Source organism: Punica granatum, chromosome 7 (assembly GCF_007655135.1).
Source record: "Punica granatum isolate Tunisia-2019 chromosome 7, ASM765513v2, whole genome shotgun sequence".
NCBI classification, from domain to species: Eukaryota; Viridiplantae; Streptophyta; class Magnoliopsida; order Myrtales; family Lythraceae; genus Punica; species Punica granatum.
Window position 1 is genome coordinate 21,131,042 of NC_045133.1, and position 12,847 is coordinate 21,143,888.

General features: G+C 36.2%; 1 protein-coding gene across 1 annotated transcript; it reads left to right on the plus strand.

Annotated features, from left to right (window-relative positions):
• Positions 1-7,089: 7,089 nt before the first annotated feature.
• On the plus strand, positions 7,090-8,116 carry LOC116212924 (auxin-responsive protein SAUR50-like). The gene has a single exon (XM_031547679.1). The coding sequence runs from the start codon at positions 7,229-7,231 to the stop codon at positions 7,544-7,546; it is 318 nt and encodes a 105-aa protein (XP_031403539.1). The 5' UTR covers positions 7,090-7,228; the 3' UTR covers positions 7,547-8,116.
• The last annotated feature ends 4,731 nt before the right edge of the window (positions 8,117-12,847 follow it).

Genomic DNA, 12,847 nt, shown 5'->3' on the forward strand with positions numbered 1-12,847 from the left:
TTGTAATTTGAAAAAGCACGAGTCACATTCACTAGAAATGACCAACACTACATGAATATCGAGGAAAACTGACGGAAATTTCCGACGGAATAATACATAACAGGAAGCAGTCAAATGAGGGGGAAAAAAAAAAATAGACTATCACTGTGGCCCTCTACTTATTTATTGGTAACCGTTTTTGTTCATGACATATTTTTGCCACCAATTAGCTCCAAGCGTTGACATTCCGTCTACCATTTATACCCTTCCGTAACGGAAAAGTAACGGAAAAGGTAATACCGTCCATGAATTTTTCACTACGAAAGTTAATGAAATGGTATAAATGGTAGACGAAATATCAACGTTTGAAGTTAATTGGTGGTAAAAATATGTCAAAGTAAAAACGATTGTTAATGAATAAATGGAAATCGATATTGATATTTTATTAAAAAAAAAAGGAAAGAGAGAGAGGGTATGAGAAAGTAGATAGGCTGGATAGTTTTTAAGGAGCCGCAGCTCTGCACAGTGATTCAATAATCGCGACCTACACAAAGCTCCAATGTTGCATTCATTACCTTCATCAACTGCTCTCCTATAGACCTACAATAGGTGTAAACTCACGAACTACGTACAAAACCGTCAAATCAGATCGATGACTCGTGTAAAAATTAACAGTTCTCTTACAGCTATAGCCTAGCTACTAAAAGAAATCCGAAGATACAAGACAAGTTGGCTCAAACTGTTTAATATTTATTTTTTTTATCAAAGTAATTATTGATCGAGTGAATTTTATTTTTTAGTGGGTCAATTAGACTCATATTTGATTAATTGGGTCAGATGAGTTTCCAAATACTAAAATACGCACCTAGGTAAAAAAATAGAAATCCAAAAAAATACATATATGGAGTTTAATCTTTCCCAATGGGATGTTAATTTCCCTCAAATGTATAAGGTCGGATACATTGAAATTTGATGAGATTCCTTAGATACTGGTTAATCTTCTTTGGCATTTCTCCTTAAGGGAAACTATATGTCTGGTACTAAACCGGTATGGTCCTTTCTGAAAGAGGTTGGTGGCAAGTACCACCACATTGGAGTTCCGGTGTCATTTGATATATAATCAATTTTCAACAAAAAAAGAAATTACGTGTCTATGCAACGTACGTAGCACAATACAAAACTGAACCAAAAATACAGTGATTTATCAAAAAGGAAAAACTAAAAATGCTGTCATATTCATATGTATAAGTTAATCTGTGATAGGTGAAACAAAGGAAACCGCACATAATAATGAAATCTATTAGCTGCTTTAGTTCCTTAGATTTGACTGTCTAAAAATTGTGATCTGTGATGGGAGTCTGCAATCGGATGCCGACCTAGGGCATCTTCCGTACTCTATCTCCCGCAACAGAGATAGAAATTCACCATGAATTAGTGGATTGGATTGAGGATTCCCCTTTCCGATTTTTGCTGGGTTCAAGGAGAATTGTTGCAAGAGGGTAGTCGATCGGAATTATTGGTTTCACAAAGGCTTGTTACAATTGTAAAGTTTTTACTCGATGTGGCTTTCAAGTCTATTTTCCTTTGTAATTTGCCAAGCGGGTCAACTAGTGTATCGCGCTCTAGTAATTCTGCTTAGATATTTTTCCTTGTATCCGCTTTTGTAGTGGAGCTGATGTATCCGCTTGGATATCAATGAATGATGCACATTACCGTTTCGAGGGAAAAAAAACCAAATCTACTAGATAAATTTATATTCTTTTTACAGCAGAAAATTTTATATTCAATATAAAAGATAGAAGGAAAAATCTTTTTCTGCCAAAAAAATGAACCTGCGAACTGCCGAAATGTGAGAAGAAAATCAATTGCCCTTGCTTTTTCAAAAATTACAGTCGCTGCCATTGTCTTTGATTCGGTAGAATTTTCGGCTGATCTGTCGGCAGAAATAGCGACCCTCAAGATTGAAATAACAACTACCAAGAAATGAGAAAAAAGAAAAACATAATTGAAAAGAGCGTTTTAGATTAAAAAGGACAATTTTGTTTATATATATTGTACGTGGCATTACTCTCGTAATTTCAGAAAATCGAGTATTAAAAATTATTCTTTCTCAATAAGTGCGCTTATCGAGACTAAAATTATATTCTTCTCTTTATGAAAATTGAAATTGTTTACCTCTTAATTAATATTTTATTGAATCCGTATATATATATATATATATATATGTATATGTATATGTATATATGAAAGCACGTTTGAATTTTATTTTTATTGGGGGGGGGGGGGGGGGGGGGGGGTGTGGTCCTCCGAGGACCGAAGCTATTAATTGATCAAAGGAGTAAGGTCGTCTATCTTCATGTATGGGGAAAAGATGAGAACCCCTTGACTTGGGTCGTACTGTATTTACCAGATCGCACCGTAAAGAAGTGCTTATGTGCTAGAAAGTGACTTTAGTTCGAGTCTCGCGATTGGGTGTTAGGTTTGTGCCAATACTAACTTATCTAGCAATTAAATATAGAATTCACTAAAAGATTTATTGAAAACAATTTTATTATTTAAAAAGTTTTTGGATAATATAATTACATGTCCTCAAGTTAAAAATCCGAAACTCCACGTCAAGGAATGTACACATGGCCATTTAAACTTGCGCATTGCCTTATAACTTCACCGCTGTACGCAATTCAGCATTTTGAGCGAAAAGAATAATCAATTCGAGACTGATGAGGATAAGAGGATAGGGGGAATTCATTTTCGAATGACATTTCGATGTGAGGAACCACATGTATAATTTGAAAAGAGAGTTAAGGTACCAACCGAGTTGGTTTAAGTGATTCGAAATCTCTTTTTCTTAAATAAAGTTTTAGATTCAAATCTTATAATTAGAGAAAATTTATGATTAAGTGTGGAGAGTTATTATCTCACATTGAAAAATAAAGGAGAAAACCATGGATTTTTATGTGGTTTAGGTTTCATCACTTATTAACTTGAGTTGAGTTAGAAATGAGCTCAATCATGTATAGACCAAGCGAAAATTTTACTTTAAGGAAATTTTAATCCTTTAATGTATCGATCCAACTTGAATTTGAATTAATCGAGCCAATAATGAAATTTCGAATAATTGGTGCAAAATTTTATGTAAAATATCAATCGCATTTACAAAAAGAAAATTCATTGGCCTACATTAAGGAAATTTGAATTAATCAGGTCAATATTGAACTTTCAGATAATTGGTACAAAAACTTATGTAAAATATCAATCACATTTACAAAAAGAAATTTCATAAGCGCCTAAGATCATACAATGAGGCCTGTTTGTTTATCAAAAGCTAAAAATAAAAACAAAAACAAAATTAAGGAGATATGAAGAAAAAAAAGGAACACAACGACCATGATTATGTGTGTGGATGTCGTGGAGGATTTGAAAATTAGGGTGTGTTAATCATTAGCTAGTACAGTACGTGAATCACAATTTGCCAAGACAGAGGAAAGGCTGGCAATAGTTATGCATCTGGAAATTAGAATCCAATTGAAATTCTGGTAGCAAGAGAATCGTCACTTTTAGGGATGTCTTGCCTCTCTTTTCTATTTACTTTCAAGAGTCAAAAGATTTGATTCCCCCGATGTAGGACTGTACTCAATCCGAAAGAAGAAAAAAAATGGAAAAAAAAACATAAAGAGGAGACATACTGAATATTGTGAGCAACATCCCATGCTCATTTTCTCTTCCATCACTACTAAAAACTGCATTTGATATTTTACATAAACCCCACATTTTTTTTAAAGAAAAAGTTTAACACGTTAGGGAGGGCTAATCCCTCGCTAACTTTAAAAAAAAAAAAAATACTGTCCACCTTTGACCGTTGACTAGTTGTCATTCTTCTCCAGAGAGAGTTATGATTCAATTTAAAATCATTACTAAATATAGTTTTCAGATATATATTTAAAGTAGGAAACATAGAATAATGAGGATAGTGGGATATACAGAGAGATATGGTTTTGGGAATAAGGCACCCACCCAATGTGGGGGTCAGTATTGTGCTAATGTGGATGTTTGTATGTTTGGTTATAATAGGAAATGTTTTCGGTATTTTGTGAAATAAAAATAAATAATTTAAAATTATTGATATAAATGTAAAATTATAAGTAATATAAATATAATTAAATATAGAAGAATGACAAGTGAAACTTGATATAGGTCAACGGTTAAGAAGATTGTCATAAATGGGAGATTGGCAAGCGTGCGTGGGAGAAAGTGCGGGAACTGGGAGGTCCTTGGTTCGAACAACTCCAATAACAAAGAAACAAAGAGGGATCGACGGTGGAATGAATTAATTTTGATTTTTTGAAAGGAAAGCGAGGGAAAACGCAACATGTTTAATCCTGGAATTAGCGAGTGATTAGCGAGGTCTGTATCCGTCGCTAAACACAATTTATTTATTTTTTCTTTTTACTATCTCGTCATTAGAGAGGTATTTACCCTCGCTAATCCCTCTCTAGGTTAGTGAGGGATTGGTCCCTTGCCAACTTGAGGGCTTAGCGAGGGAAGGTTCCCTCACTAATCCAACAAGGGATTAGCGGGGTATATCCCTCCCTCGCAGGTTTTAGCAAGGCCTTGTTTAGTGAGGGATCTTCCCCTCGCTAAACACGATTATTTTAGGAGTGCATACATATGTATTTCCTAGGCTAGAGGAATCAATTCTGAGTAGAGGAAGCACTATTATATTAACCAGTCTTATAACCCGCGCATTACATAGTGTTTGCGTATTATATTTTGCAGTCAATGTTTTTAAAATTATTTTCCTATCTCGATTTTGCCAAGGTTTATATGTATTGTTCTTTCTTATTTGAAATCTTTTTCTTTTTCCCTTTGATTAAGAAAATAAACTTAATTTTAAGTGGGTGTCCTACCAATAATACTGTCCTCAAGGAGTTGAGGTGAACCCACGCGTCACGATGAGAAATATTTGGAGTTCTCGAGATTTAATTCAACCATTTTTTATAGAAAAATGTAAAATTAAAATTAATTAGATAATTGTAAAATTCATGTTTAAATGAATACAAGAGACTTGAAGAGTCAGTCGGTGAAAAAGCTCGTAAAGCTCATGCGGAACGCTCTTGTTGGTCGAATGGAAGATTCTCGTTCGCAGAAACTTACTTTAATTTATAAAATTATTTAAATTATTGTGAAGATTTATGTCCAAATTAATAATAGAGATTCGAAGTGTCAGTCGAAGGAAATACTCAAAAAGCCTATTGTGAAATGTTCTCGTAGATCAAATGGAGGGTCCTCATTTGCAGGAGCCTACTTTATTTTTATTTTTTTTGTTACAATGGAGGTCCGTGAGCCTAATGCAATGAAATTGAAATCTTAATAGCTAATAAATGAATGCATGTAATTCCACTGGGTATTGAACTTGGAACTCTCAGTTAACAGGTAAGAGCATGCGCCATTACTTCATCAAAAAAAATACCATTACTTCACACCCTTTTTTGATGGAGCCTTCTTTAATTATATATAATAGATCGTGACTCAAAGGCTAACATGATGAGTCAAATCCTCGATCCCTTAATCGAACTCAACAAAAAATCTGGAAATTTTCATTGTCGGTTCATACCATCGGATCAGTTCTCATATGATTGAGGGGAAACATTTGATTTTTCAACAAGCACCCATTTCATATACTTACGACTACCTTCGTTTGCAGTTTTTGATATCGAGTGTTCATTACTTTTCTGAATGGGAAAAGGCACTTGTAAGCAAAGAAACACCCTCTAATTTGCCTTAATAAATTTCAATCTATGTGCCCCCCTCGGTCTTCGTTGGCACCCATTTCTTCGGCTTAGATGTTCGGGGCTCATTTTAAATAGTCGAGCAAGATTACACTATCGATATGTAAGGCGACTTGACCCCACAGTCGGACTTTGAATGGGATACATCATGAGTAGGTGTTAGAGTTTCATATAATTATGGAATGTGGAAGTGATCAGCATCTCCTTGATGGGAAGCACGAAAGAAACGTACGTAATGTAGAGACAAAAGCATTGGGCAAGGGGTCTGAAACCGAAAGTCTATGACTAGGAGAAAGAAGAGGGACCGCGTTGTCTTTAGGAAGGGCAACATTGGTGGCCTCCAAGTCCAGTGACCCTATACTTTCCACAGCTCCCCTCTCCTTGTCCTTTTCAGTATCCGAAAGTCTAATAAATTTCGATTAATTTAGTTTGAGTCTCCTCTCTTTATGAGTAAAACTCTCCAAATCAAAAGTTTTTTTCATTTACAAAATTCAAATTTAAAATATCATTTAAGGAGAATAAGTTAGTGCAAATTGCTTAAATCGATCATAGTTGGTAAAATGGCAGAGAGAAAGGGGGGCTTCCCATTGTCCTTTGCTCACTTGGACCTCTAAAAAAAAACCCACTTGACTTTGCACCTCTTCCTCTTTATTTCACCTCCGACTTGTGACGGGACCTGTTTACGCACGACACATGACATATTTAGTGCAGTCGGCCAGATTTCCAACCACGTATACGATATTATTTGTACTGTAAAGATGCATGATATGGATAAATCCTTTCAAATCACGTCACGCAGATTCCTTACTTATTTGATGAATTTCCGCTTCCAAGATCATTTCCTCACACGAGTAATTCTGGGACGAACCATTGCCTAATGGACGGATGGTCATTCCCACAAAAATAAGGACGTATTGGTTCTTATTCTAGATGGCCTGGCAATGACATCAACGACGAGTTGATAGTTAGATCCATCATAAAGCTTAATCAAGTTTCTTCTTAATTTTATCTTGTTTGTTTTAACGTGCAATATGAGCAATAATAGCCATAAAAATGGGAATGTCAAGAGCTCTAGTGCCATGATGATCCACTCAAAATATGGTATATACAGCCCTGAATACGATAGGCTCGGCGTAGATATTCTGCTTGAATCAGTTTAGAGAGAGACAAATAGAGTGGATTTTTAAGTTAGAAAAATCGTGATCGTTTCATCAGATTAAGGAATACGGTATGAATCGTGACAGGGGAATAATACTCGTACGAGTAGCCAGTCTTTTAAATACAAATTAGTGCCGCATCCATATGCATCCGGTCTTACTAGCTATATATACCCCTCGCCAAGCCCCTTCCCATTCTCTCTCACACACACACCCCCACTTGACCTGACCATCTTCCTCTTTCCATTTCATATATATATATGAGCAAAACCCTCCTCTTCTCCACCAACTCAACAGCCCAAAATGGCCATCAGAAAGCCCTCAAAGCTGCCCCAGACGGCAATCATCAAGCAAATCCTCAAGCGGTGCTCAAGCTTGGGCAAGAAGGTTGACTACCACGACCAAGACGGGCTCCCCATTGACGTCCCCAAGGGCCACTTCGTGGTCTACGTAGGCCCCAACAGGACCCGGTACATCGTCCCGATCTCGTTCCTCGCCCGGCCAGAGTTCCAAACCCTCCTCCAGGCGGCTGAGGAGGAGTTCGGCTTCGACCATGACATGGGCCTCACCATCCCCTGCGAGGAGGCAGTCTTCGAGTCTCTCACGTCAGCCCTAAGATGAAGCGTCGGACCCACGTGGTAGCTCACTACTAGAATATGATTCCGGGCAGACTGGACCCTCCTACGAGCACCGGAGTAACATATTTCTTGAAATTGTGACATACCGATCGGTGAATTTTCCGGCTCTCGGAAGCATGTCCCTGAAGATCTTGCTTTCCAGCAGGGCTCGAGGGGTTTAAGGAGAGAAAATAGGAACATGGTACGTATGTTCATGTGATGGGAGAAATCGTCCCCAGAGAGATGAAGAAGCTGCTTCAAATTTGCTTCTCTCTTTGAATTTCTCTATTTCTATTTTTCCTCTTTTTTTTTGGTGGGGGGGTATTAATTAGATTAGTTAGTAAATAATAGAGTTAATTTTCTGATGATCATCTGACCTAATATGAATTAATTAGGCTGTATTGGGTTTGATTAATTGTAAAGCTCGATCGAGAGTGAAAAGGGTTGGAATTTTTTCCTCACGGTGGTGTCGGGTTTGGTTGGTTGTGACCAATTTACCCTGTGAGAGAACCAAATGTTTCTACCAATAATAATATAAAAGAATGTTAATGAGAATATTTAATTATTTAGGGTTTGTCTGCCCTTTTCCTTTCAATTATTTATTTTCTTTTTCGTACATTAATTTTTCTTGCTTAGCACAATTTCTTATTGTCAGGGATCTCGTCCCTGGCTCCACGACATTGCTCCGCATATATCCGGCTAATAGTGTTTGAACAGTTCATCAAACCATATATAATCAAGATTTTCCTGGTATTCATATATAACATTTATTCGTATCTCTAAAAAAAAGGACGTCCATTTTCGACGCTGTCGTATATTTAATATGATGAAAATGAAAGTTCGATAACGCTTTAGTAAAATTTTCAGGGAACTGAGCAAGAAAATCTTATCCATGATATATCACCTTTATTATCTTAATTATCAACAGAGCCGTAGCCCTGTCTTCTGATATGTCTCTTCGCAGTTCTTCATGTGGTCCACCACCCAAAATATTTAAAAAAGAAAAACCAATGTGATGATAACCGTACTTGACAGGACAATACTAATATATATATATATATATATATATATATATATTGAATGAAACTAAAATGACTATCTATCAAAAAAAGAGACCAGCTCATATGACTTAAAATTAATTAATTTGTGCATTTCTATCTTAAATTGGCAAGGTTATACAAATTCCTTATTTCTACCTTATGATGTTTGTATTGTTAGATATGTCGATCCATACATATATATATTTGAGTTTCTTTTTTTGCTAAGTAAATATATATATATATATATATATTTGAGTTGGTGTCCTTAATACTATAACCATGTTACGCATGAGGGTTATGGGAGAATTGATTTTGAATGGCCAGGAACCACCTCTTTGGGTGGATCAATAAGAGCTCTGGAGGGCTCTGTAAGGACCATCAGATTTTTATCGACATCGAACTCTCATCTCTCTTCAGCTGTGTCAGATGTTAGCATTCTATGAGGGAAAGAAACTCACTTGTGGACTCTTTAACAAAGTCCGATGTCCAAATATCTCATGATTTTGTTGCTTGGATCTAATCTTTGCTCTTGTTTGTTGTCTCTGCCCCATGTTCGAGTGCTCTTGCTTTTTAAGTAGTTCCATTATGATAATAATATCCTCTTATAATCTCTAAAATATTTGACTTTTTGCCATCTTTTATTAATGATATTGGTACGAGTTATTTTAAAAAAAAAAAAACCCACCTTTTTGGACTTGGTAGGGCTAATTATCTGGTAGATAAATAAATTAATTTTTCGGTCGAAGAATAAATAAATAGATATATAATTTATTATGATCAGATTGATTGGTTAGCAGATGATGCTAATTACTCGGCACTCCATCTTCATTCCCTTGATTGGTTGCGGAGACACAATAAAAGTCAATCATTGACCTCGCTCATCTCATCTACGCATATACCCTTACAGGAAGGAATATAATCATTATAGCCAAGTGGATTCATTCATGTCAACACTTTGGATTTGAATCTAGTGTTAGAAAAAATACACCATTACGAGAGTTTTACTTCTTAGTTAGGCTAATCCGACTCTAACTTGAATTAGCCAAGATGCTTTAGCCTTTCGCATATCATGAGGTGATGATACACACCAATAAAAAAAATGATCTTTTTTTCTTTTTGCGCAGCGAGGTGATGTTTCTAGAGTTTGCGCATATCTCGACCAATAAAATTTCCCTTAGCGGGGCAAAAGTAGATAGCTCACGCTGAGGATTCTCCGAGATAGATGTCACGTACAGCTCAATCTTGATTCTTGACCACTCTGTAGTTTTGTTAGTATAGATTGATTTAATTATTGAAATTTCAGTCGTAAAAAGTGCAGAAGTTTCAAGACGGAGATGAATGGAGAACATGGGCCTAGTTCCATCTTCTGGGATGCACGTGATATGGCCCCGCAGTCACTAGGCATGAGGAAGATCGAGCAATATATGTATATTTATATAGACACATATATTTATATAGTTGATTAGTCCCTAAGCTATGCAGTTCAGTGAGATCGAGAAACTAATTTAGTAATTAAAAGATTAGATTTTCTCTCCTAAACTAATCAAAGATTTATTTAGGTGTGCCATGCAAAAGTTGACATGTATCTTGGATCTCATATATCATAGGATCATAGTCTATATATATTCTGGTAGAAACGCACCAACTCCCAACTGAAAGAGCTTACATAAACATTATAAATTATTAAATACATATAAATTTTAATGGAAAATTTCTTTTCCGTTAAACGATAAAGCTGCAGCTAACCCGTTAATTAAATCATTAAAGCTATCAGTACAGTAATAAAATTCCTAACTTTTAAGTTCAACTGTCTCATGAATTTACAGTGCGTTTAACATTAACTATTGAAAAGATGAGTGATGTACTTTTTAGTACATAAACCCTAAAAACCCTTTACTCTTTTTATGTTCTTTTAAGTATTATCTCAATAAGACTAATGCATTCTCGATCTTAATCAGGCTTGGCTGAATTACCAAACCATATCTTCACGTCCTCAAAGTCATAATAAGCGAGATCGGCTTTGGGTATAGGATCGAGGTTTCAATCGTCCACGCTCCGCGAAATACTAAATTTCAGCAAGCTAAACATCTAGGCCCCTTTCGCCCAAAGAAGACCATCATCCGCCCAATGGACCAGTCCCATTTTCGTATAATTTCTCATTGAGCATTAAATCCTCTCCACAGAAAAGAAAAAAAAGATCCTTAAAATGAAAATTCAGATATAAATGAATAAAAAGTACACAAATTTTATAAGAAAAGCCGCATTCTGTGGGCATAATCTTCGATCCCAAGCAGAGGAAATTCCGGGGTTGAAAATAGCCAAATTCGAGAGAGCCAAAGGGGACCACAGTCAGTTGAAATGGAGACAAAGTTCACATGCACCATAGTTTTTTTTTTTTTTTTTGCTAAAACACATGTACAATAGTTACCGATCATTATCAATAGATTTCACGTCACCATATTTATACGAAACTTCTAATACCACTCGAGAGATGACCGTCGATGGATGATACTTCACATCTTTTATTTCAAAATACGAAAATTCTTTAGGTATCATGTATCAACAGCACGGACGATAACTGCTTGATATGATTGAATCGTTCTTTTGTTTTCTGAAAATTTCTTTTGTTCCTTAAATTTATAAATGTAACGGTATAATTATATATATATATATATATATATATTTGGAGATATTCATTTTCATTGGGATTACATTCCACTTTACTCTTTCTTTTTTTAATTTCGTAACATCAGGTGGCAGCTCTTTTAATATTTCATATGACATGCACGGGCGATAATTATTTGATACGAGTGGATCGTGTTTCAGGTTTCGCAAGTTAATTTTGTCCATAAAATTCATTAATAAGAGAGTTCTATAGATCTTCGATATCTATTGTAACAAAATACCCAAATGAGATTAGAATAACGAAGAATAAAAAATAAACGAGCACTGGATATGTGTGGTAAAACCCTCAACGGGAAAACATCAATGGACAGAGTAGGAGAATCCACTAGATCGATAAGTAGGATATTACAGTCCTCAAAAATGTCTCTTAATCCCAGCCCCCATTAGAAGACTCAATTTGAGAAATGTCTAACAACCCTCTTAATTCTCGCAACTCTCTACCTTAGAGCCTCCAAGAGAATACTCGAGAATTTCACAAGAGGATTACACTTGATTCTCACACAAGGTTAATTGTCTTCCAAGGCTCTTCCCATATTTATATATTATAAGACTAACATCCCTATTATTAGATATATACTCTCAATATCCCCAAGAATATATCCTAAAATATTTATCTATAAGGATATCTATAAGACCACTTTGAAATATTTCTCCTTTGAATGGATTGTGAGTTGCTATGAAATCACACAGAAATCAAATCTTGAGATCCTCTTGCTTTCGGCCAAGATTGCTGCAGCAAATCACAAAATTGCCATAACAATTTTTCTGCCTCATCTTTGGTCAAATTGCCGTAGCAATTTTGGTATATTTGTCGTGGCAATTTTTCCTGATTTCTCATTCCTTTTCTTCGGTCGATTCTTCATCCTCATAGCTAGATCTTCGAGTCTTCTAAGCTTGATGAATGAGACCTCTAACAAATCTTCACATTGGCTCGCATCGAGCCAAACCGCGATCTAATTTCATCATACTCGACAGTTCCATCACAGCCCTTACAGGCTCAACCCTTATGGGCTCCACCTCCACTTTTGCGTGTGCCGCTCAATCCAATCCACCCATGGACTTTTTGGAGGTATCGGGCATCGTTGAAATATATGCAGAACTTTCACCGACCATGAGACAAGTCGACTTTGACACGACTTCAGCATTCTCCAAAACCACTAATTCTCCAAGCTCATTTTTCTTTAGCGGTTTTGACTACTTCCCGTGCTCGTCTTTTGCTCGCTAGCTACTCCATAGAGAATGATGCTTTCTCTCAGACCTTCCCGTCTGAACATGCTCTATTACCACAGGCTGAGGTTCAAGTGTTTATGATTCTTCAAACTCCACATTCTTCCAAGATGTTGCCTTCACACAAGGCTCCACCTTCACTCGGGATGCTCTCTTACACTGCTTGGTCAAGGCAACTTCATCAAGAACAACATATCTCTTCACGAGGGATTTCGAGGACTCGCCAACCACCGAGCACTCCTTGCACTGGTCCCTTCCATGTCGGAGAACATCCAAGTACTTTTCTTCAAGATTCCACTCGATTGCTAACGTAGATCCGGTTTTATCAAGCAAGACATACAGTTCTTCCAGCA

Bases quoted from the DNA above. Each gene is read 5' to 3' on its own strand.
- LOC116212924 (XM_031547679.1), top strand. From the start codon at position 7,229: ATGGCCATCAGAAAGCCCTCAAAGCTGCCCCAGACGGCAATCATCAAG.